Source organism: Cheilinus undulatus, linkage group 7, assembly GCF_018320785.1.
Source record: "Cheilinus undulatus linkage group 7, ASM1832078v1, whole genome shotgun sequence".
Lineage (NCBI taxonomy): Eukaryota > Metazoa > Chordata > Actinopteri > Labriformes > Labridae > Cheilinus > Cheilinus undulatus.
In genome coordinates, this window is record NC_054871.1 from 45698919 (window position 1) to 45723334 (window position 24416).

Below are 24416 nucleotides of genomic sequence, written 5' to 3' on the forward strand. Positions count from 1 at the left end.
AACATTACGCAGTTATCTGGGAGAAAGACACCCCTTTCCGTGCTAATTGGCCTAATTGCATTAAGCATTTAATGATGGGGTTGATAACAGCATGGCATTAGTAGAGTAAAGATTAGCCTTCTGTCTGAGAGAGCTGATGGAAGTACGCTGCAGTTTATATGACGCACAAACTTTCCAGAGATCAGGAAAATATTCCACCTCTGTATTACTTAAAAATGAACGATATGTGAAAGGTTGTTAAATATTACTTTGACACTGATATTATTAAACCATACCAGGAGCTAAATCAGTCTGAGGCTCCCAGCTGCTCTTTTATCCATGAGGACGTGTTGTTCTCTTAGAGTTTTCCTTCATCAGGGAGGAAACTTTATCAAGCTGGTGCTTAAGTGAAGACATTAATATTGCCATTCCTTTCTAACAGTCCTGGTTAACTATTGAGTTATTCTGACTATGAAAAGAGTCCCGTGCAAGGCTCTAGTTATTCATAATTAAAGGCAATTAAACTCATAAGTGGGGCTTCCATTCTGGCCCACAGTGGAGGACCCACTGACAAACTATCCAACTCCCAACCAAAGACACAGTGCATGCCAGGATCTGATATAATTTCCTTTTTTAATTATTAAACATCAAGGAAGGAAACAATATAAATCTAAAGAAACTCAACTATCTTATTTTTACAACCCGTGTTGTATCAACATCAAATCTAGATAACAGCTGTACTATACTTATAATCAAAACAAAAAGTGCTTTTGAAGATCAGCTGAACACACAACACTGGCACAGCACCATCTTAAAACAACACAAAATAAATATCATAATAAACAAAAGATTATTGGTGGAATTGACTAGATCCATCCAGTCTTAAACAGTGAGACGAGGAGGCTACAGTAGTCACAGCATGGCTTTATACAGCGTGAGAGAGTGGCGTAGGAACTGGTCCTGCTCCATACAAACCAACAGATCCCTCAGCATGACACGTGTCACTCTGTGAATATTCTGTCTGGGCAGCAGAGTCATCTGTCACACAAATACACAAAACACTTACAATGAGAGACAGATGGAAGACTTTTACCATGAGACTGTTATCAGTTATTTTCTTATAAACTAAGACTATGCTCTGAGTCTGTGGGGAAGACTCACAGCACTCCTGAAGGATTACAAGGCGCTCCCAGGCCAGATGGGGTCTACAGGTGCATCTCAGTAAGTTAGAATGTCTTGGAAAAATGATTCATTGCAGTAGTTCAATTCAAAAAGTAAAACTAAGTTGTAATGATCATGGCTTACAGCACATAAAAACCCAGAATTCAGCAAGGCTGCTCATAAAGGGAAATAAAGGGGAAAGCTTTCCAGAGCCCAGCCCAACAGGGGGCCCAGAAGGGTCAGCATACTTAAAGTTTAGCTGTGATAACCATATTTGTTTTTATAACAAAATAACAACCCCTCTAGTCAAAGCAGCAAATAATTTATTTTTGCCATAGTATTTAGCCTTCTTCAGAATATAAATCCCTTTTCTTAAATAGATCAAAAAGGTGTTAGGCAAAAATCAGATTAGTCACAAAAAATGGCTTAAAAATTGTAATAACAGGCAGAAAAAAGGTGAAAATGGGTTTAAAGTGGCCAAAGAGAGCAAAAGAAAGAGTGACATGTGGTCAAAATTGGCATAACAAGTCAAGAAAAGGGATTAATAGTGGCAAAAATGGCTTAACAGAGGCAAAATGGGAAGGAAAAGTGGTGGAAAGGGTTCAAAAAGGGACAGAATAGCTTAAATGTGGCAAACTGAATGAAATAGGATTGAAAGGGGACAAATGGGTTAAAAGTGGCAAAAATTTTGATTACCGGAAGCAAAAAAAAAAAAAAAAAAAAGTGCCGGAAAGTCACAAAAATTGCTTAAAATTGTATTAACTGGCAGAAAAAAAGGGTGAAAATGTGTTAAGAGTGGCAAAATGAGCAAAACAAAGAGTGAAATGTGGTTAAAATCGTAAAAAATTGGCTAAAAATGGGAGAAAGGGTTTAACAGTGGCAGAAATGGGTTAACAGAGGCAACAGAAGGCAGGAAGTTGCAAAAAATGGCTTAACAGAGGCAATGTAGGAAGGAAAATGGTGGAAAGGGTTCAATAGGGGGCAAACTAGCTAAAATGTGTTAAAATTGTTGAAATGGGACTAAAGTGGGACAAACGGAATAGAAGAGGCAAAAACTGGGTTTAAATTGGAAATAATGGAACAGAGGCAAGAATGGGTCTAAAGTGGCAAAAACAGCAAACAAAGAGGTGAAAAGGTGCTAAAAAGTGGCAAAATGGTTGAAAAGGGGCATATTGGATAGGTAGTGTGCAAAATTTATGAAAAGTGGCAAAAACGGGGTGAATAAGTAGCTTAAAGTGGTACAAAACAAATAAACTTCAACGTTTTATAGCTTTGTTTTACAGCGAATTATAGCTTGACACACTTTTCAGCTCCAAAATGAGGTATCTGTTAGCCAGGATAGCTAGCACCAACTACTGATTGAACACACAAACATGGATATCATTAATAAATCACAACTGGGGAGGGCCCATTCTCTGGGTTTTTTAGGGGTCCAGCCAAGTCTGTGGGTGGGCCTGAAATTCAGTATCTCAATAATTAAAGTTCAATATTGGACTCATGGTGTCACACTCTAATCAGCTAATTAACTCCAAACACCTGCAAAGGTTTCCTGAGCCTTTGAATGGTCTCTCAGGTCTTGTACACACGTAGCCGGGTATCTGGGATTTTTAAACGTTTAGGCCTGTCATCCACATGAAACCGCAGTTTTACCTCACTAAAAACGATCTTTTCTGAAAACTCCGTTCTCGTGGTTACATGTGTACGCCGGGAAACTAAGTTTTTGGTTCTCAAACGTCACAGCTTGCGCCGTGTTTGAATCTCTGGCGGAAGAGACAGAATGACGGGTGTTCATTCTGATTGGCTGGCACGGGTTTCACATCTGAAAAACACTGCCATCGATGGGTCTGGCATGCTTAGAGCAGCATTTAACGGCGGATTTGCCGGTTACGTGTGGACAAGTTTCTTTTTTTGTAAACGATCAGGTGTGGATGAAAGTATTTTTAAAAATGAATGAAGGGGGATATTCGTTTTAGAAAATACTCAGCTACGTGTGTACGAGGCCTTAGTCTGGATCAGTAGGCTACACAATCATGGGAAAGACTGCTGACCTCACAGATGTCCAGATGATTATTGGCACCCTGCACAAGGAGGGTAAGACACAGAGGGTTGAAAAGCTGGCTGTGCTCAGTGCTATATGAAGGCAAATTAATGGAGGGAAAAAGTGTGGGAGAAAAAAGATACTCAAGCAACAGAGAGAACCACAGCCTCGAAAGGATTATCGAGCAGAACCCATTCAAGAATTTTGGGAAACATCACAAAGAGTGGACCGATGCTGGAGTCTGTTTATCAAGAGGCAGCACACACAGACGCATCACAAAATTACTGAGAAGAAACTGGACTTTTCAACAATATTCTAATATTTTCAGATAGTGGAATTGTGATTTTCATGAGCTGTAAGGCATAATCATCAAGATTTAAACAAAAAAAGACTTGAAATATATCACTTTGTATGAGATGGATGTAGAATATATGGAAGTTTAACCCGTTTTTAGTTAAATCAAAGCAACTTTTTCAGGATATTCTCATATTTGAGATGCCCCTGTAAATCTGTCAGAGGATTTTTGATACAAAGAACCAACATACTACCTAGCTAGCAGTAGAACATAAACACAGCTATAACAGATGCCAGCTGTCACAAGTCAGAATCCTACATAGTGATAGTAACTGCACTTCAATGGCTGGACTAGCGCAACCATAGATGTCTGTGTTTCTCCTCAAAGAGCATCTTCAACAAATGTGTTTTATAGCAATGTTTTTTCATGTTCCTATTCTGGCATCCTATGGCACAAAAAGAAATCTGTCCCTTATACCAGGTATCTGGCTTACTTTTCCCTGTTCCTGTCCACTCCCTATAATGCATGTGCAACTGCTATGACAAAACTGTAACGTCTACTGGTCCATAGCTTATGAAGATATGGCTCATGCTTTTATAGCAGTGTGTTCTGCTGTTTATGCAGCAAGGAACTGAGCAAGAAAAACATCAACTCTATATCTATCTGTTTTAATAAGTGCACGATTGTTTTTAGCTTCCACTTAACAACACTTGTGCCATTACTCCTCCATAGTCTCTGTCACCAGTGTGTGCCGTGTCAGCCGAGGTAAAACTGTGAAGAGGTAAAGGATGCCCTGTGGCTGTGAGATAAAAGAAAAAGAGGGTAGGCAGCAGTCAGCTCTGCTGGGTAATGAAGTTCAAAGCAATGGAAAGTGCGTGCAGTTAACAGCGTCCTCATCTCTAAACCTACAGCCTGCAGGGCTGGGACTAAACACACAGAGAATTAAATACTCAATGAACTAAACTAACAGTCTCAAATGTGCTGTGGTAAGCTGTAGGGTTGCTGTGTGCCTGCATTAGTGGAGTTAAGGTTCAACAGCCTAAACATTAATCTCTTAAACATGCTGCTTTTAGATATTCTAATTTAAAGATGGTGCTTAAAATATTGTGTTTATGTGCAAATTTTTATTCTTTGGTGTCAGAAAGACCCCTCTGAGGCCATCTGGGAACCCAACAACTATGATCTGAAAACAATTTCACCTCAAGTCAATATTCCTGTGCTTCAGTGTGGTCAGTGTTTATCGAAACAATAACACATCTAGACAAAGCCTCTTCTTTTTAAGTTGGTTATCATTATTATTTTGAGTAATCAGAAAATTTGATGAATAATTAGACATCTAACACCCCCATATAGCTGAATAGAAAGTTCCTTGATCATCAGCAGGCGTTCAACTATGAGATTAGTAGTTGACTGAGGCTCTATCAGACCATATGTTGAATATTTGACTATGTGGGGTCACCCGATACTGTAGCATAAATAAAGCTAATGCTAAGTGGTCAAGAGGAGGAGTGAGAAATATCTGATAAAAATACAACAAACCTTTAACATAAATTTAAGAACCGTAATGGTATTATTGAGGATTAATTTTATGTTCACACAAACAATGACAATCCAAATGTCAGTACTTGTACCTGGAAGGAAAAAGTGATATCAATCCAGCCCTACTGCTCAGCTTTTTATGATCAGTATATGTGGGGAGTGTGAAGTTTTACACAGCCACTGATGCAAACGGATGCTGAATTTATTTAAAAAAAAAAAAAAAAAAAAAAAAACTGAGGTGCCTCACAAACCTGGCTTTCAGTTTGCTCCAGAGGTCTCTTCTTGCGTGGCCCAATAGCTGCTAAAGCTGTGAGATTTGCCTCTCTTTGTTGCAGCTGAGCTTCTTCTATTCTTTGTAACTGAAGGAAACAAGAAAATAGCACAGAAGTGGCTTACATGGGTTAGATGTGGCCGAAATTGGCAGATAAAGTAGTGAAAAGGGGTTAAAAGAGGAAAAGAGGAAAGAGATTTTTTGGTACTTCGGATCAGGGTTGAATTGAATCATTTACTGTACTATTTAGGAAATGTCACATGTATCAGACAAAAAAATTATGGCCAAAAATGCCCAAATTTGATGATTTTTGGCACTTTAAATACCTGTATTCTATAATAATAATAATAATAATATTCCTTACAGTGATATTTATCATATCAGATGTGCCAAGCGGATTTAAAACAGTTAATATTAAAAAGCAGAATTACGTTTTTTTTTGTTTGTTTTTTTTATTGGTCAGGAAAGATCTGTTAAAAAAAGGGTGGACTGCAAGGTAGGCAACCGTAGCCCATATGCGAGAGAACTGGACCAGTGTTGAAAAACAGTACAGAATTAATCTAATCACAGGGAGTTTGGGGTCTGGGGTCTTCCCCCAGAAAATTTAGAACATCCAACACAGAATTCCCTAAATTACGGAGAATATTTATGCAACAACTGGTGGTATAAGGTTGGCTCGAAAACAAAGATTGGATGAAGACATCCATTTTCTACGCCACATATCCCACTGGGAGTTGCAGGGGGCTGGAGCCAGCTGTCATTGGGTGGGAGGCTTCGTAAGCTCCTTGTCTATAGCTGATACCTAGAAAACATCAGAGTTAGTGGTTTTAAATGGGTAATGGCTGTAGCTACCTTCTTGTGCACCATGCCCATAATAACTTCAGATATATTCTGACATATACACATTTTATTAAGTCCTATTGGCTAAAACTGAGGCAGTCTGACCATGGAGTCTTGAGATTTTTACATTTTTAAGACTTTTAATCCATCTGTACGGTCACTTTGGAGGATTTAATTTGTGCTGCAATTAGATTAAATTCAAGCAGACTTAAGTTTACTCTGTGTTGTTCTTGTCAAATATTTTCAAACAATGAAGAATAAACAAAAGTACAATATTTTCCATTTGTCTATTATCAAAGATTCTTTTTTTATCATTTATACAGTAAAGGGTTATCGTTAAATTACCTTACCTGACTAGCAGGAAATGAAAAATGAAAATTTGATCATTTCCAGCCCGCTATGACCACATGCTTAAAGGTGATGTTTTTCTCAAGAATGAAACACATACACACCTCTTTGGCTCTTTGCTTTAGTTGCTGCTGCAGTGGATCCTCCGAGTGAGAGCGATTCTGTGATCACAAATAGAAAGCCTTGTAGTATGTAAAGGAGATACACCTTTAAATGTACACACCACTAACAGCAATGGCCCATCCTAGCTTACTTTGGCCAAACGCAGCAGTCTCTCCCTCTCCTCTTCATCTTTCCTCTTCTTCTTCAAACTCTCCACTTCCTCCAAGAAGCGAATCTGGGAGCGTACATCACTCACTTTGGCATGCCATGAATCTTCCTGTTGTCAGACAAACACACAAGTTAATAAGGCTGAGGGAATGAGAGCATGCGGTGCTGTGATGGTCCCTGTAGACTTTGATTACACATTATAACCCACAGACATAATGTATTACAACACACCACTCCGTACTTATGTGTGAAGTGATCCTTATATGTGATTGGTCAGGGTGACAAGGTCTTCAGGCAATGATGGTACCTTTTCTTGTTTTAGGGCCTCTTAAAAATGATGACACTATTCCATTTTTACCACCGTTTCTCTCCAAGATCTTGTTTTACAATGCTAACAAAGAGGCCAGCCGTTGGGCAATTTTTCTGAGATTTTTAGGAGGTAAGTATCATTCCTATTCAGCCCATCAGGGAAATTTCCAAGATAGAGTGATGTAAATGTTGGTCTGTTAGTAAACAACATTTTTTAAATGATCGCTTGCACCTCCTTCCAGAAAGGCTGAATAAGGGGACAAGTCAAAAACACATGAGCACAGTCAACTTCAGTCTTTCCAAAATCCCTCCTGCAGGGAAGCTGGTTGCCTGTTTGCTTGGATTTCTGTTCAGGAGTGAGGAAATAACTTACCAAGTTCTTCCAATATAAGTCTCTCCATGTCCAAGAGTTTGTTGAGGATGACTGTGTTTCTCATGCTTTTAACCACATTTCTTCCGTTATTCTAATGAAGGGCTGATCTTTAAATAGCTAAAGGGATTTACTTTTGTTACTAAACAACATTTTAAACAAGCTGCAGTCTGGCTTCAGACAGAAACAGTCTAGTCACTGCTGCAACCAAGGTCATGAATGATACCGTAAATGCCACTGACTCTAAAGAACACCTTGTTGGACTTCTTCTAGATTTATCAAAGGCTTTCGATACCGTTGACCACTCCATCCTATTGCAGAAGTTGGCTGATATTGGGTTTTCCCCAGCAGCACTAAAATGATTTGCCAATTATTTAAGTGCCTAGAAAGCAAAGCGTTAAAGTTGATGGTCTGTTGTCTAGTTTTTTAAGTGTCCAAAACCGTGTCCAACAAAAGCCCACTTGGCTTTCACATGGAGTTGTTTTGCCAGGAGTTTTAATAACGTTTTTTGTTACACTGTCAGCTCTTACATGCTGAAGCTGGTAAATAAAATACTTGAATAAAAGAGCCCAGTTGCACTTTTGTGCATTACAAATTTCCCTGGGACAATAACAATGATCTTTATCCTTGCAATTCAAATGAATTGCTTACAATCAAATGAAGAAATTTAAAAAACAGTCAAATACAGTCAACCTTCCTGCAAGTATTTTTGTCCTGATTGCAAATATAGAAGTTATGGTACCTTAAGACAATACAGATGTGATACTGAAGTCTGGGTAAGGGTTAGACTGCTGTACCTTCAGGGCTGGCTTGCGGTGTTCTGCCATCAGAGTGAGTTTCTCAAGCAGCGCACGGAGATATTCCTGTGTAGCATGAGAAACCAAAGCTACCACGTCTGGTTCGACATCAGTTATTCCCAGTGCCTGTCCTAACACAACACACACAAAGCTCTTGCTTTAGCAGCAAATAAAGATTCAAATACAAAGACACCACAGCTTTGCTTGCCTGTGGTATATTCAATAAATAAAGAAAGAAAATTACATCAGCTAGAATTTTTTCATTATTTTTATACAGTGAAACAAAAAATAATAAAAAAGGAAAAATAACCAGATTCAATTAAAAAAAATTAAAGTCACTGTAAAGTGGTAAAAAATCTGTATTTAGGTTTGTTGTATGTAAAGCCACTGTGTTATGAACCACCAGGCCAAATTTTTTGTCATGAAAACATTTCTAATTTTTATAAAATCAATCTTCAAAAATCATGAAAAATGAGACGGTAGTTGTGCTCTAGGACGATGGGGACGTGTCGGTTGAATGAGCTGAAGCCACATCCATTCTTAAGGAAAACGATGCTCTCAAATGTGAAAAAATGCGAAAATCAGACGGGAGGACTCATCCGTCTGCTATGCTGCTGTTACAACTCTCCTTTTTAAGCCTTCCTGCTGAAAACACTCCATATTTCTATGTTGCTCTTCAATATAAAAGTCTTCAACGATGATTAGCACTGGGTTTTATCATAGAACTAAAGGAACAGAATGTGTCTATCATCGGATACTTTTCTAAACTTTATCATTGCGATGCTAACAGATACAAGGGATTGAACTAGAGACAGTTACGGCCTGCTTCTTTAAATCATCTAGGAAAAGTGAAATATGTATTAAAACACACAGTCAACAGGTAGGAGGATTTTCCTGCTGCTTCTGGTTCAAGAGAAAAATAGACAAGCATTCCAGTGATTGGCCTGCCCCCTGACCTTAGGGTCAGCTCTGGTCAGAGCACAGCTACCTGACTCTGTCCCAGAGTAGAGAGACAGAAGTTGTGGATTACATTTACTGTTTTCTGGCACAAATTCCTCTGTTATGATTAGAGCTGGGCAATTAATTGAAAAATGATTGAAACCAACATTTAGAGCCTCTAATCGACATAAACCTGCCATGTCAATAATTTAATTTTTCTCCCCTGTATTGCTCTCTCTACTAAGGTACCAACCCTTAAAAACAAACTACTGGCTGTGTAGTCACGTGATAGGAAGCCAGGTGTCACATGGCACGTAGCCTGCTGGAAACCAAATAGAAGAAGAAGTACTAGTCATGTGACACCATGCCATCCCGGTCCAATAAAAATCAAACACAAAGCCAACTGTGCAATGCCATGTTATTTTCTACTTTTCCTACAACAGTATAAAAATAATTTATGTTGCTAGCAAGAAATTCAAGTTGTTTATTTTCTGCTTTTCTGGGAAAATTTGACTTTTTACAAAAAAGCATTTTCTTCTCAGCTGATGTGTGTTTTGATTTCAATTGTTTCAATAAAACGACCATAAATTGTGTATATGTGCATGTTCCTTTCACTTATTTGTTTTTAAATTACAAAAATATTTACAGAACAAACAGAGTCGGAGGTTAGGGTTATCGTTCATTAAACTTAATCAAGGTAAAAAGTTCAATTAATCATGATTTTGATTTTTTCCATAATCGCCCAGCTCTGTGGCTGATAGAGTTGGGAAATTTATCTCACAAAGAATAAAAACAGCCTGTGGCTGGCTGTGAACTTTCGATAAAGGCAGTGACATCGGCTGAAGACTGTACAGAGATGAACCACTAGGTGATTTTATATCATTGTAGCATCAGGGTGGCAGGGTCGTGATGTGGTTCAGTGCCTATATTAGCCCTGCCCTGGTTAAGCCAAGCCAGGAAAGAGGTGGGACGATTTCTAACCTTATTCCAACATATCTAGTGTGTTTAGACACAAATTTTGGATTTCACTTTACACAGACTTTAACTCCTCCTTAGAGGTAATCTTGTACCTGTATGAAGGATTCGACAGAGAACAGGGTGAGATGAGAGGAAGGGCTGATCTTGGCATGACTTCACAACAGAGCCAACGACAGTGGTCAAGATCTTTGCATTCTCCTCGGTCAGGTTTACTCCAGCCATGGATGCTACATCATTGATGTCGTCATCTTCTCTGGAAACAACCAGCCCACACAATGCTTATTGTGCATCTCAACAGCTTTAAGGTAAATTTTACTGGGCAGTTCTAGACTTTATTTTGAATCCAAAAGCCATTGGCATTATGTACTTGTAAGATCCTGCACTGGATGTAAATTTGGTATGATGAGGTGGCTGCTTCATCGAAAAGGTTTCTATAAAAGTGAGAAACATGAAAAGTTGATCAGAGAGAAGCATTTCTTTTAGCATTTTCTTTCGTCTGAGCAAGATGGTAAATTCTGGTCTGATTAATGTACCCTACAATGCACAATGGGTAAAGGATAATTCCTTCTCGGTGATCTCTTGGTGATTTTTTTGAAGCTGAATAAGTTATCTGATGCCAACTTATCAAAAGGCCTTTGTTACCAACCTGAAAACTTTTAGCCATACAGTTTTTGTCTATTAAATGCAAGTGAAGTTGGTTAGTACATTACTCTTCTTTTTAATATCCTTGAACATGCAGCAGTAGGTTTAAACTTATGGCATCTAATATCTTGTGTTTGCATTCCCACATTAACCTAGGTTACCTTTGAATGACCAATAAGTTAACTAGCCATACATTTTACACATTGCACTTCACTGGACCAGCTGCACCTTTGAATGATTTCACAACGGGCATGAACAAAATAAAGAAAAAACACACCTCTCTTTTCATTCGTATCTAACCAAGAATTGGTTCTGAAATCAAAATATCTAGTCTTAAAAACCATTAAATGTAATAAAGAGTCACATGTAACATTACCATTGATTTCCAGCTTTTATATGAATAATAATAATACTTACCTTTATTGTGCCTTTCCATGTGGACCATCATGTATCTGGAGGCTGGCCTGCTGTTTTTGGATAAGTGATTTCTGGACTGGACCAGTGTGTTTAACCCCGGTCTTGCTGACACTCCTTGAAGTTGCTGGATAACCAACATTTTGAGGGCAATCATTAAACATTGGACCAAAATAAGGCTTTCCTCCTAATTCAGAAGATACACATCTCAACATTTCTATTCATCTGTATTCATCACATCCTTCTGAGAGTACTGATATCCTTCTGATAGCATTTTGGAACTGTTGAGTAAAATAACTGACATAATGACAGTAGTCTTTAGATCCTACTATCATTATGTCAGTAGTCTTTAGGTCCTACATGCAGTACAACATGAGACTAACAAAGGCTTTTAAGAGGTATTGTGGGGCAGCTGCTCTACTGGTGTGGTCTGGTGTGCAGACCCGCCTGGACATAAGAGGATAATCAGGTTTTAAGATATTCAGGTAGAGAAGGAAAACAACAGTGTGCAGTTATAAAGAGAAAAAGGCGTGGATAAAAGAATACATAATCATAAAATGAAAAGTATCAAATAATAAAACAGTGAATTGATTCAGAGCCGTTTCTTGCTACATATATGCAGATTATTCAAATGCACAGAGCACCACAAGCCACTAGGGGGCCCCAAAGCTGAATGTTCAACCTATCAAAATCAAAAGTCTTTATCCCTTGCTTTAAAACAAATGTAGAGTATAATAATAAAATAAGCCACAATGATAAGCTGTGGTGTTGTTGTTGCAGTTGTGCAGATGTCTGATGTGTCATCGTCCAGTGGAAGTTGTTTCTCAAATCTTTTCCACTTAACATTACATTAGGATTACTTATGATTAATTTATTTAGTGTGTATTTTTATAGGCTTCTAATTAGAAGTGTGCAACTGCTTTAGGGCTAATAAATATTAGGCCTATTGTTGATATTTTGGACTATTGTAGCAGTGGATTACTGCTAACTTAACTGAATTAGCTGTCGTCTCCCTTATTGCTATATATACTAGAATATATTTGTGACAGTAGTTTTCTAATTTGAACCATCCTGCCTCCACTTCTACAGCTGAGTTCAGTTTTTGATGTAGTACTTTGTTCTATTCAAATATAAGTAAGTGTAATGTAAACTATTTCATATATTGCTGTTAGCTCTGCCCACAGACAAAGAATAATGTTTAAGATCATAAATAATTTAATATGAGAAGTTATCATGACGTTAGCCTGTTTTTCTTGTGAAGCAGAATAGACTGGGACATTTTCGTAGATCATCTAATGGATTAGGAATCCCTCCATCCTAGTTTAGCAAACTAGGGGCCCCCAAACAGCATCATGCATAGAACCCCCACAACGCTACCAACAGCCCTGAACTGATTACAAGAGAAGCCCAGATTTGGGGTGCAATTCAAGTTTAATGGACACCTCCAAAGTCTTAATTATTTAATGTAAGTCGCATTACTTTTGGTAATTACTTTTGGTCGCATTATGGTGAAAAGACCCTTTTAACAAATAACCCTAAAATGTGTGAATAAAGCAATGAGGTAAATTAAACACCAACCTAAAATGTCTTACTTAGTATTGGATCACATTAAGCATTTACAAGACTAATCTTCATTAAAGTGTCTAGCAGCAATTTGCTAGTTTCCCTTAGTACATTCTGGTCTCTTCATCTTACTCACATGCACAAAGACATACATAGACTATAAAAAGTATTCACTCCCTTGGATGTTTCACCCATGATTGATTTGAAAAATCAATTATGGTTGATATAATTTGGATTATTTTGACCAAAAAAATAATGTAAAAACATCTATAAATAGTTATCTTTTGCTGCGATCACAGCACTAAGTCTGTGGATAGGCCCCAATCGGGCTTGCACATCTAAACTCTGCAATTTTACTTCACTCTTCTTTGCAAAACTGCTCAAGCTCTGTCAGGTTGCACAGGGATCAGACGTAAACAGCTCTTTTCAAGTCCAGCCACAACTTCTCTATTGGAATAAAGTCTGGGCTTTGACTCGGCCACTTCAGAACATTCACCTTGTAGTCTTTAAACCATTTCTGTGTAGCTTTCGCTGTATGCTTCAGGTCATTGACTTGCTGGAAAATAAATCTTCTCCCAAGCCGTCGTTCTCTAGCAGACTGAATAATATTGTCCTCCAAGATTTTGCTATACTGCTGTATTCAACTTTACCCTCTACCTTTACAAGCCATACAGGGCTGGCTGCTGAGAAGCATCCTTACAGCATGATGCTGCCACCACCATGCTTCTTAGTGGGGATGGTGTGTTTGGTGTCCACCAAATCAAGCGTCTTGTCTGATGACCAAAAAGCTCAATTTTGGTTTCATCAGACCAAAGAACTTTCTCCCACTTGTCCATGGAGTCTCCCACATGCATTTTGGTGAAGCCTAGTTGAACTTTAATCAGAGTTTCTTCAACGGCGGCTTTCTCTTTGTCACTCTCCCATAAAACTTTGACCAGTGAAGAACCCAGCTAAAAGTTGTTGTCTGCAGAGTCGCTCCCATCTCAGCTGCTGAAGCTTGTAACTCCTCCGGAGTAGTCATAGGTGTCTTGGTGGCCTCTCTCACCAGTCTCCTTCTTGCACACTCACTCAGTTTGTGAGGATGGCCTGATCTAGGCAGATTTACACATGTGCCAGATTCCTTCCATTTCTTTATGATGGATTTAACTGAACAGGGGATGTTTAGTACCTTGGATTTTTTTGTAACCATGTCCTGACATACTTTTCAGTGACCTTTTCTCTGAGTTACTTGGAGTGATCTTTTGTCTTCATGGTGAAATGGTAGCTAGGAATACTGATTACCCAGTGACTAGACCTTCCAGACACAGGTGGCATTACTTTGTTGAAATCTGTTTTCAACTTGACATTAGAGTTTTTTTGTATTTTTTTTGTCAAAAAGGCCAAATAAAATGGACGAAGTTTGATTTATAACATTAATAAAAGGGTAAAACAATGAAGGTGGGTGAATAAATTTTATAGGCATTATAAGTAATAAAAGGCAGTCATCGACATGTCTTTACCTGCTGGCTGTTGTTAACTTTCTTTTCAGTGTCAGAACTTGACTGCTGTAGTCTGGAAGAAGGGCTATTGGAGTTGCGTGTGGAAGTAGAAGCCTGTTGTATAAATAACTGGGGGTCAGCAGTGAGGCGACGCACTGCAGGAAGACTTTTCTAGAATGATTGAGAAGTAAACAAGCGTAAAAATGTTAGTCACAGGCCTTTGTCCATTTTAACCCCAGAATGCTTGATCCATATGGCATTCTATGAGATTTTCTGTGTAAAAAGTAATTTGTATATTCCATACCATGCTGTAACAGCACCTGTAAAAGAATTTTGTTAACTAATCCAAGTATGAAAAATTACACCCATAACATAAATAGTTTGTAAATGAAATAGAAAACAACAAAACATAGCCAATTTGGTAATCTGCCAACAAAAATAAACTATGAATGCACACACCAAAAAACTTTGAAACCCTTTGCTTTCAAATTTTTGAGTATTTATGTTAATCAAAATATTAGTGTTTTGATGTGATGCTATTTAAAAGTCTTTGGCAGAACACATACTGTTTTAGAAAGCACAAAAAACAGACTAAATCCAGTTCTCATTATGTTTCCAATCAAACTGTTCTTGGAAGATATCCTTTGAGTAAGCTGACATCACCTAAACAAGTAATGCTTTTTCAGTCACTTGCACAATTAAATATCTTTTGGAGCAGGATTATACAGACTAAACAGTTAAGTTTCATGCCAGTGCTTTTTCCATTAAAAAAATTCAGATATAGCCAAATATGGATCTCTAGGATGGTCTCTCTAGTTTAGAGAGAGTCTGGAGTGTCAGTTACAGCATTTTCCCCAAGATCTTATGGCATGAAATGAGGTTACATTTTTAGATTGTTTAAAATCTAATCACCTTAAGGAAAGGCACCAGGCAGGGTTGAGGAGTAGTCTTTAACTCTTGATAGAGCTGTTCTGTAAACTCCTCTGCTTCTAGCTTCCCCTCCTGCAGGGTAAAAGATTTGCAAATAAAAATCAAAAAGTTTAATACAATACATTTTTGAACAGTATGTTCCAAAGTGAGAAAAGGTGTGTTATTTGAAAAATCAAACTATTCCTATGCAAAGTCAAATGGCTGATACTTTCTTGTGACAACAAAGATGTGAAACATACCAACAGACTCTGGACCAGTCCTCTGACATTGTTAGCCATGTTGGCAGATCTGGAGTCACTGGAGGCCAGCTTGATCAATGTTGTCAAGAAGTTCTTGCACTTCTTTACACTTTCCAAGGTCTCCTGTGGGTAAAAATCAAGGGCTGTTGCGATATACCAATACTGACGATATTCGTGATATTAAAAAATAAAATTTCAATTTTTATCGTGTTAAAAATGTGCATATGATAATATCGTGTAAATTATCCAGTGCCACTTGAACACTGTTTGGAAACAGAATGAAAACAGAAAAAGAAAAATATGCCAGGGATTGTTCAAGTTATCAGTTGTTATTCTTCAGTTGCACACAACTGTTGTGTCCCCTGCTATCCACAAATGATTTTGTTTCAGTCAATGTTGTAGTTATAGCAGATGTTGCACCTTGTGGATTTTCTGTTTATCAGTTCATCTGGTTACCTTTTAACTAGCTACTGAGTGCAACTGCATTTTTTATATGCAGTTGTACAGTTACTGTTTTCATATTGTCTTAGTACCTCCTTAGACAGGTATTTTGAGTGTAATTCTTCTGCCAAAAGGGAGAACACAACATAAAGTTAGAGATAAATTTGACTGATTGTCCCATTATTATTTAAAACTTTATGACAGTATTGTTATCGTGACATTTTTTGCCCATGATAATCGTGAAGTGAAAATCTGATATCGTGACAGCCCTAATTCACTTATGAATTCCCTCTGTAAATTCTGTGACACTGCTCTGTTCCTTCACTGGCAACACAAGGGGATCAAGCTTTGATGTTCTGAGCCTCTAGCTTTGGAACTCCCTGCTTGGAGGTATCAGGCAGGCAACCCCTCTTTAGAGAGGAGGACAGTGGATTTGGTCAGGAACAGGAACAGGAACTGGAACAGGAACAGGAACAGGAAAAGGAGAGTGTGGAGGAGAAGTGGGAAAGGAGCCACAGGTCAGACTTGAGCCCGGGCTGCCCCTGTACCAAAGTTATAATAGTTTGGGATTTTTCATTGGTTTTTATTTTTAGTTTGTTTTCCCTTTCTGTGTTCAATTTCAGTTTAGTTTTAATTCATTTTTACTGCGGGTTTGCTTCATTTTAGTTTAGTTTTTAATTAGTTTTAGTGTAAGTGTTTTTTCACATGCATGACAGGGCTGAATGAACTTCATACATTTTTGAAAACATTTTCAAACAGGCTACTCTTAACTATTATTTTATTTATTCAAAGACTATGTTTGAGTACAACTCCAGACATAAAACTATCACCGTGTGAAGTCTTAACCCTCAAATCAGACAATTTTACACGCCCCAGACTTGGCTGTAGGTGACAGTCAGTTTAGTTGTGTCAAAGACTAAAACTAAGGGTATTTTGTCTGTATTTTTGGTTTATTTTAGTTAGTTTTGTAAGACGACTATACAGTTTTAGGAAGTTTTGTTTTTTTTGGTGGGGCTTAGTTTTTATTTCATTTCAGTTAACTAAAATTACTTTTAATTTTAGTTTCAGTTATTTAGTTAGTTTTAGTTAACTATAATAACCTTGCCACTTATATTTGGAATGACCTAACTACGAACTAGAACATCTGCACCCCAGTCCTATTTAAGTCTTTTCTTAAAACTCACTTTCATTAACTAGCTTTATGTTGACTGTTAAAAATAAAAACATGATAGGGGACATACATTAACTCAGTTTGGATTCTATTTGTCTTGATGTAAAGTATTTTATTTGTCTTTTTATTTTTTTGTTCTATTGTATGTCTGCAGATTTGTTTTGCCATGTTCTCTTGTTTAAATTGTAGCTGTTTTTGAAAGTACAAGCAAAAATTATATATTAATAATAAAAAGGTAATCAAACACATGTTCATGCTCAGTCAACATTTCTAGAATGAAGTTGAATTATCATTCTGAGAAAGAAATTGAAATTTTGAGAATAAGTCATGGCTTATTACTATAGTAAACAGCGGATTGTATACACTGTATTTATGAGCTAAAAGAGAAATAATCTCATTATTTTTTAAATCCAAAGTGTAGCTTCACATGTCCATGATGTTGTCTGTTGGAAGAAATAGTTAACAGTATTATATAGGCTACATGATAAAGACAATGTCACCTGCAAAATATGAGGGGCTCTACATCGCAGGGGCTAGTATTTCAGACTTGCATGTCTTTTCTCAGCCAAGCATCACACATCTGAAGCATGCAGGATCTGAAACTCACCTGAGTATAGACGGCTGATGGCTCTTTTCTGGTTTCTGCAGCAACTTCCTGTAAGTGAGGCCGGCTGCTTTGCTTTGACACAGCACTGGTTGACTGGACTGCAGCTGGTTTGGGAGCTACACCGATCACCTGAACAACACAGTTTACTGCAGACAGGTCATTCTGGTGTCGTCTTCATTCTGGTGCCGGTCAAACAACTTAACCCTTACTCTAAAGACTAAACTATGTCATACCAAGTACAACTTTGTGACTTGTATGTTTTAAATGGACACTTAAATGGACACTGTGAATACAATAATCATAGTGTTACTGGCATGCTATGAAACAATTAGTAGTTGCTTTATGTATTTTGGTAGATCTTCATTGTGCATTAACAACAGTTTTACCACATGAACTACTGTAAGTGATCGTTTAAGTTAGGCTACTTTGTGTACCTTTACCACAGCTGTCTTACAGACTGATGCTTGTTGAAAAGTTGGAGGGGCTGCCATCCTGATCAGCGTAACTTTCTCATTACTTTTGTTCCCAGCTGATGCAGGTACCTGAATTCCAAAGATAATAGTAAGACAATCTCAGTCATAATAAAATAACACTGGATTCAGCCTCTTCAGTATTACATATTAATTAAAGAAGCGCGCACACACACCTGTGGGGCCACCAGCCTGGACATTTGGCCACTGATACTTCTTGGTCCCTGCTGAGCCTCAGCCAAAGCCTGCTGGGATACCAGCATCAGCTGACCACTGTCACTGCGGATCAACATCATACCTGCAGACCAGGTATGAAGGACAAAGCAAAAGCACAGCAGAGCATTTAGTGGCATAGCACATACATTAGCAATACAGAATTCAGTTCAACAGGCCATTTTTATTTAGGACCTGAAAGTAGGCACAGCCATTAAATATGTTTTTTGTTGTTTGTCTTTGGTTTGTATGTTGAATCACACCTAAGGCAATTTTCGTCACGGCAGACAATTTTCAGAATCTGAAGGGAGAATTTTTTCCCCTCATTTCCATGCAGCAGCAACATCAAGAGAAAAAAACCCTTTCATTATGACAGTTGTATTTTTAGGCCGAATACTGGATTAAAAAACAACTAAGCACATAAAGTAAATAAAAATTGGGTTTGGTAGATTGTTTCTTTATTGTAACAATGCTTCCTGGCAATACATCTTATCCTGTTGGAAAGCCTCATTTCCCTTTAAAATGAGGCCACATTTGTAAGGAACATGCATTTGAAGGATGAGCAGCAGAGCTGGGTATGTGGGTTGCGCCCATAACTCTTGTTTTGAGCTTCTCTCCAAGTGCTGACAACCAGGTGCCAATCAGGCAGCATTATTTGGAGCAAGGCCTAGTACCATCTTCAAACTGAAGGCCAAGTTCCACAGAAGCAAGATGTTAGAGACAGGCCGCCAAGTGGGCATCCCAAGAAGACTGTGCTTGGGATGCTGTTAGGATTTAGGAACCATAGGCTCTCCTACAGATTTGCAAGACTCCCTCACTGGAAAAATGAGGATTGCCATCATCAGAGGCAATCTCAATGCAGAGAGATATCAAGATGAGACTCTGCAACCAGTGGCAATCTTATATCTCCACAGTCTGGGGCAAAACTCTATCCTCAGAGATGACGCGGCCACAGAGCGGGGTTTATCAGAGACTAAATCCAGAATTTGGGAATGAAAAGGATGAAATATCTCTGTAGTCCTGACCTCAACTCAATCAAACACTTGTAGGATCAGCTTGGGCATGCTGTTCATGCCAAACCAACCAACACAACCACATTGATTGACTTGTGACAATGCTGGTTGAAGAATGGGATGCCATCACACAGTGTGTGACCATGTCTTGTTTCTTCAGATTTCAATCATCCAATCCACCAAACAAGAGTCAATGACAGAATAAAGCTGTTTGGCACTGGCAGAGAAGACTTGGAAAATTTTTCATGGGTGCAACCCACATACTCAGCTCTGCTGCTCATCCCACAAACACATGTTCCTCACAAATGTTGCTCCATTTAAAAGGGAAATAAACAGGCTTTCCAACAGTATAAGATTTATTGCCAAGAAGCATTGTTATAACAAAGAAATAATCTACCAATAAAACTAACTGGGACAGATTTGTATGAACCACCATGTAAGATGCTGAGCATGAATAACTTTGAACCATTTTCTATCTGTTTTAGTGACATCTATTGAGACATTTTTAATATTTTATTGCAATGGTTAAAAAAATCTTTGTAGCAGACAGCTGTCATTGAGAGTACACTGCATTTTTAAACAAATATATTAATTAAATACAGAAAAAACTAAACAAACAATACAGACCCACATGCATACAAAAAGAGAAAAAAATGGAAAAGTTCAAAAAAAGGAAGGAAAAGGTTAAAAGAATACATAAAAGAAAAATGGGGATAGGTAAAGAGGGTAATTGCCTTTTTATTCCATATCTTTTGATGCATTTTTGTAATTGAACAGTCTACCTAGTCTATTTTAAGGGTACATCTTGTTCATTTTTGGCAAGTTATCTCTAATTTTTAGTGATATTTTTTCAACATCTAAGGTATGTTCTAGGTACGTTCTGTTTTGAACCAAATATTTATTTTGAGGGAGTTTTGTTGTTTCCATGTCCTTGTCATCTATTGAAACTTTGCTCCAAATTTCCCCATCCTGACTGAAGCATGATTTCTGATGTTCAGATTTTGGCTTGCAGAGGCTTTTAGCAGAAAATGTCCAGGTTATCTAAATGTGTTGGGTAGTGGGTGCTTTTTTTTTGCGCACTTTAGGCACATTGAAGTTTCTTCAGTGCAGACTTGCCAAGAAACATCTGCCTTACTTGAGGTCCCATGTTATCATGTGTAATGAAAATGTTGTATTCCATAGAGGCCCATTATAAAGTTGTACAGAAAGAAATGAGTATTCTTTTGTTTCTGATTACACCCACAATCAGAGGAATATATTACATTAAGAGTCCCAATGCATAAGTCACCGGTTCTTTCAGCATGAAAAATATGAATACTAATAAGACAACACCCTGAAGGTCTAATATTCAAGCTAGAAAGTTGTGCATCTCACCTGGTGGTATCTGGAAATTTGCTGGGAGTTGTGGGGAACTTGTTTGTGGCAGCTGAGGGGTCACAGAAATTGGCTGTGGAGTTGTTGACCTTGGTACAGCTATCACCACCGTCCTTCCTGGGGTTGTGGCCTGGTTAACTGAGCCTGCCTGGATCATAGCTGGTTTTGTGACCTGCGGTTGGCTACTAACACTTGCTGCTCTGGTGGTGGCCACCTTTGCGATCACCACAACAGAAGGAGAGGAAGTCTGAAGCCCTGTAGAGGAGATGTGTTGGTGGCCCTGACCAATGGGTAAGACTTTGGCAGGGGCACGCTGGTGGTGTATGGCAGTGTTGGGTCCACACTTGGCATGGACCTGTAGCATCTTGATTTGAACAGCTGAGTCTCCATCCCCTCCTGCACTGCAAACCACTTGTTTCTGGGCATCAAGGGTTAATTTATCCGTGGCCATGATTATTTCTACAGGGAAATACAATGCCACTTTAAAGATAAATCAACTGGCAAACAATCCCTATTTTGTTAAGCATATTTTTGTAATAACAACATCTTTAGCCAGAGTTATACCATCACTGTGCCATATAAAAATAAACATTTAAAGGAACAACACAATGAAATTAACTTTAAACAAAAAGATACAAGACTTACAAATGGAGACACTTTATAATAAAAGGTCAAAGTCAGCCCATTTATTTAACAGGATTATAGCTGTGTACATTTTTCCTTTATACTCACCATGTGTTTTAAGTTCAGAATAACAGTATTTTTCCAGTTTGTCTATATTCTTGATAATGACCACTACTTAATAGGAGCTGTTCAGTCTCTTAGGTCCAAAACCCCTATTATTATTGCTTGAGTCAAATTCATAAATCAAGCGTAAGACTCAAGAGCTTATCATTCTAAAAAAAACACAAAAATAGTACTGTGGGCCTGACATTTCAATTGAACTTTGTACGGTTATAAATGTAAAATTCCAAAGCATGTTAAAAATGTACAAGGTATGGCTATTAAATAATGAGACTGTGCTTATGAGGATAGCTTCTGACTGAAGTGCAGGTGGTTTTACTTATGCATTGGAAAAGGATTCACTTAAAAGTCACCTTGACATTTTTAATAAAAAAACTGCAACATTCAACAAGTTGAATGAACTGTTAAAAATGATCACTGGGTGAGTTTAAGAATGATATAAGAATGATAGCAGAAATGGTGTCCATTGATAAAGAGACAGTTCTGCAAACTTTGCATGCACATTTAAACACGACAAAAGTGTGTGCCAAAATTCTCCAAAACTTCTGACATTTTGGAAAAAAATCGAAGGAAACCCGCATTTTTTAGGAATGATAACATGAGCAGAAACTTGGATCTTCCAGTATGATCCTGAGACAAAACAGCCGCCAATGCATTGAAAAAACACCATCATCACCAAGGATGAAGAAAGCACCACAAAGCAAGTCTAAATTCAAGGTCATGTTGATTGTTTTCTTTGACTTAAGGGTATCACACATTCACAAACAGGTTCTAGAAAAAACTGCTAGAAAAAGTCTGAAGAAAGAGACCACACCTGTGGTAAAATGGTTTCATTATTTATCTAAACAACGCTCCAGCTCACACTGAGCTCACAGTAAAAGCAGTTTCTGGCCCCAAAACAAATCACAGTGCTCGATCACCCTCCCTGTTCACCCGATCTCACACTATGTGAATTTTTTCTTTTTCCTAAGATCAAATCTGTGCTCAAAGGCACACGTTTAGAGTCTGCATCAGAAAACAGCAAGGTTCTGAGACAACTGTCTGAAGAGGACTTACTGCACTGCTTCGATAAGTATAAGACCTGAATGCGGCAGTGTGTTGATAAAGAAGAGAGTATATGGAAGGAGAAAGAAACTGAAAAATGTTTATGTTCAATAAAACTGTATTACAGACTAGTCTGTTTTTTTTTTTAACAGCCATACCTCATATTAAAATCAAGGACTGTGTCTCAAGACCATTTTCAGATTCAGTATACATGTTTAACTAGAGGGGATGGGATATTTTGCATTATTTTTGATAAAATTGTTGTTGGAGGGTTCTGTTTTCATGTGCTGCAAAAGGACAATCATGCAAGATGAAGAAATATACTAATCAACAAAGGAGTCTGGTTTAAGCTTTTTCAGAGCTATAATAATAATCATAATAAGAATAATAATAATAAAGTTTTCTTTTCTTTCCAGTGCCCTAAGACAGAGGATTTAAATTGACGTAGTTACTTCATCTATTTACATATTCTGTTAGATATGGTTTGTACACACTTTTCAAAATCAAATTTAAAGACTTTTTAAGACCTTTCATTAAGAGCTGAACCAAGAAAAATCAATACATTGTTTATATGGCAAATGATTAAAAAATTAAAAGTTAGATAAGACCCCTGAGTATACAGTATCAGGGCTGAACTTTCTGATTTAATGTACTGTTTCTGAAATGTCAAGTGACTTAGGACAAAGACATTTGGGTCCATTTAGGCCACAAAATGTGTTGATTTCGATGATGCAGTATATTGCTATTTTGACTCTAGTTAAAAATAATTACTAAATTGTTGCAAAGGAGGACCTTGTTTTTGTCGTTCTGTCAAAATGGGGGTGGATTTTAAGAGGGCAACTTGGTTAAAACAAACAAAAAAAAAAAACAGTAATTCATACAGAATTGAAAGAGGAAGTATAAAAGGTGGATCTGGAGTCCTCCCCATGGAAATTGAGCATCCAGCACTAAATACCCTACATTATCCTGGTGAGTATAAAAAAATTTAGTGAATTCATAAAGTATTCACACCCCTTCCCTTTCTGAGTTTTGCAGCCTGATACTACAGTCTTAAAAGAAATTTTGTTATTATATTTTTGAATTAATAATGATTTTATTATTTCTCATAACACTTTGATTCATTAGCACTTTAATTCTCTACACCTAATTCCCCTATAATGACAAAATGAAATGATTTTTATATCTTTTTGTCATCCCCACAGGATTATTCATATCTTTTGCAGATTTCGGTGGATAATAACTTAGAAAGTTCATGGCAGCAACCACACGCTCCTAATTTGCTAGTCTTACATGTTTCAGGTTATTTCGAGCTAAATTTAATTTGTCGCTAAAACTGCCATTTTTATAGCCTAGTTTATGAAACGTTGGTCCTTAACAACTTATGATTATCAAAAATGTTTTGCCCTGAAAAGGTAGCAAAAAGCATCATGAAGGTATGGCGTGATAGCAGGCCTGTTTACATTAACGGACCATCTTAATGAGAGACTACCTTCAAGAGAAGCTAAACTGGCTAACAAAGTTAGCAAGCAACTATCGGTAGAGCATTACTTAAGAAATGGAGTATTAACCAGAAATTTAAATATCTTCGCTGTTTTATTCACATTGGTGGACAAGGTGTCATTAGCTGCCAAATTTTAAAAAGAGTTTGCGGTTATTTCATCCTCAGACATATAACCAACTGGTGCTTCGTGCCCGATAAACAGTTAGCTACGTCCAACAAAATGACTACATTTGCATCCAAACAAAGTCTTATTCACCGCGTAAACTTAAGGAGAAAAGTAAAGTCACTTACCTTGTGAAGTTGTTTATTTGGCAGCATGAGTGCAGCGAAGGCAGACCATGCTAGCTAGCTGTAACCTGGACGAGTCTGACTGCAGACAGCAGGCTACTCCTTGAACTTCCTTTGTAACATTAGCCGCCCCTACATTAGAAGTGCTCC

At 37.8% G+C, this 24416-nt stretch overlaps 1 protein-coding gene across 3 annotated transcripts; it reads right to left on the minus strand.

Annotated features, from left to right (window-relative positions):
• Positions 1–593: 593 nt before the first annotated feature.
• On the minus strand, positions 594–24416 carry LOC121512433 (transcription initiation factor TFIID subunit 4-like). 3 transcript variants are annotated; one of them, XM_041791705.1, is made up of 16 exons: positions 24270–24416; positions 20690–21148; positions 18266–18387; positions 18054–18161; positions 17620–17748; positions 15401–15523; positions 15144–15233; positions 14253–14402; positions 11194–11317; positions 10502–10565; positions 10227–10387; positions 8218–8348; positions 6725–6850; positions 6576–6632; positions 5264–5371; positions 594–1017 (listed from the first exon to the last, which is right to left on the minus strand). In XM_041791705.1, the coding sequence occupies exons 2-16, from the start codon at positions 21138–21140 to the stop codon at positions 892–894; spliced, it is 2070 nt and encodes a 689-aa protein (XP_041647639.1). In that variant the 5' UTR covers positions 21141–21148; positions 24270–24416; the 3' UTR covers positions 594–891. The 3 variants fall into 3 exon arrangements, with proteins under 3 accessions (XP_041647639.1, XP_041647641.1, XP_041647640.1); XM_041791706.1 differs by lacking the exons at positions 594–1017; positions 5264–5371 and adding an exon at positions 5816–6085; XM_041791707.1 differs by lacking the exons at positions 10227–10387; positions 10502–10565.

Coding starts and splice junctions, on each gene's coding strand:
- LOC121512433 (XM_041791705.1), bottom strand. CDS start 21,140: ATGGCCACGGATAAATTAACCCTTGATGCCCAGAAACAAGTGGTTTGC. Junction 10,388..10,501: donor TCCAGTGCAGGATCTTACAA/GTACATAATGCC, acceptor GGTTGTTTCCAG/AGAAGATGACGACATCAATG. Junction 6,633..6,724: donor GACTGCTGCGTTTGGCCAAA/GTAAGCTAGGAT, acceptor TTGTGATCACAG/AATCGCTCTCACTCGGAGGA.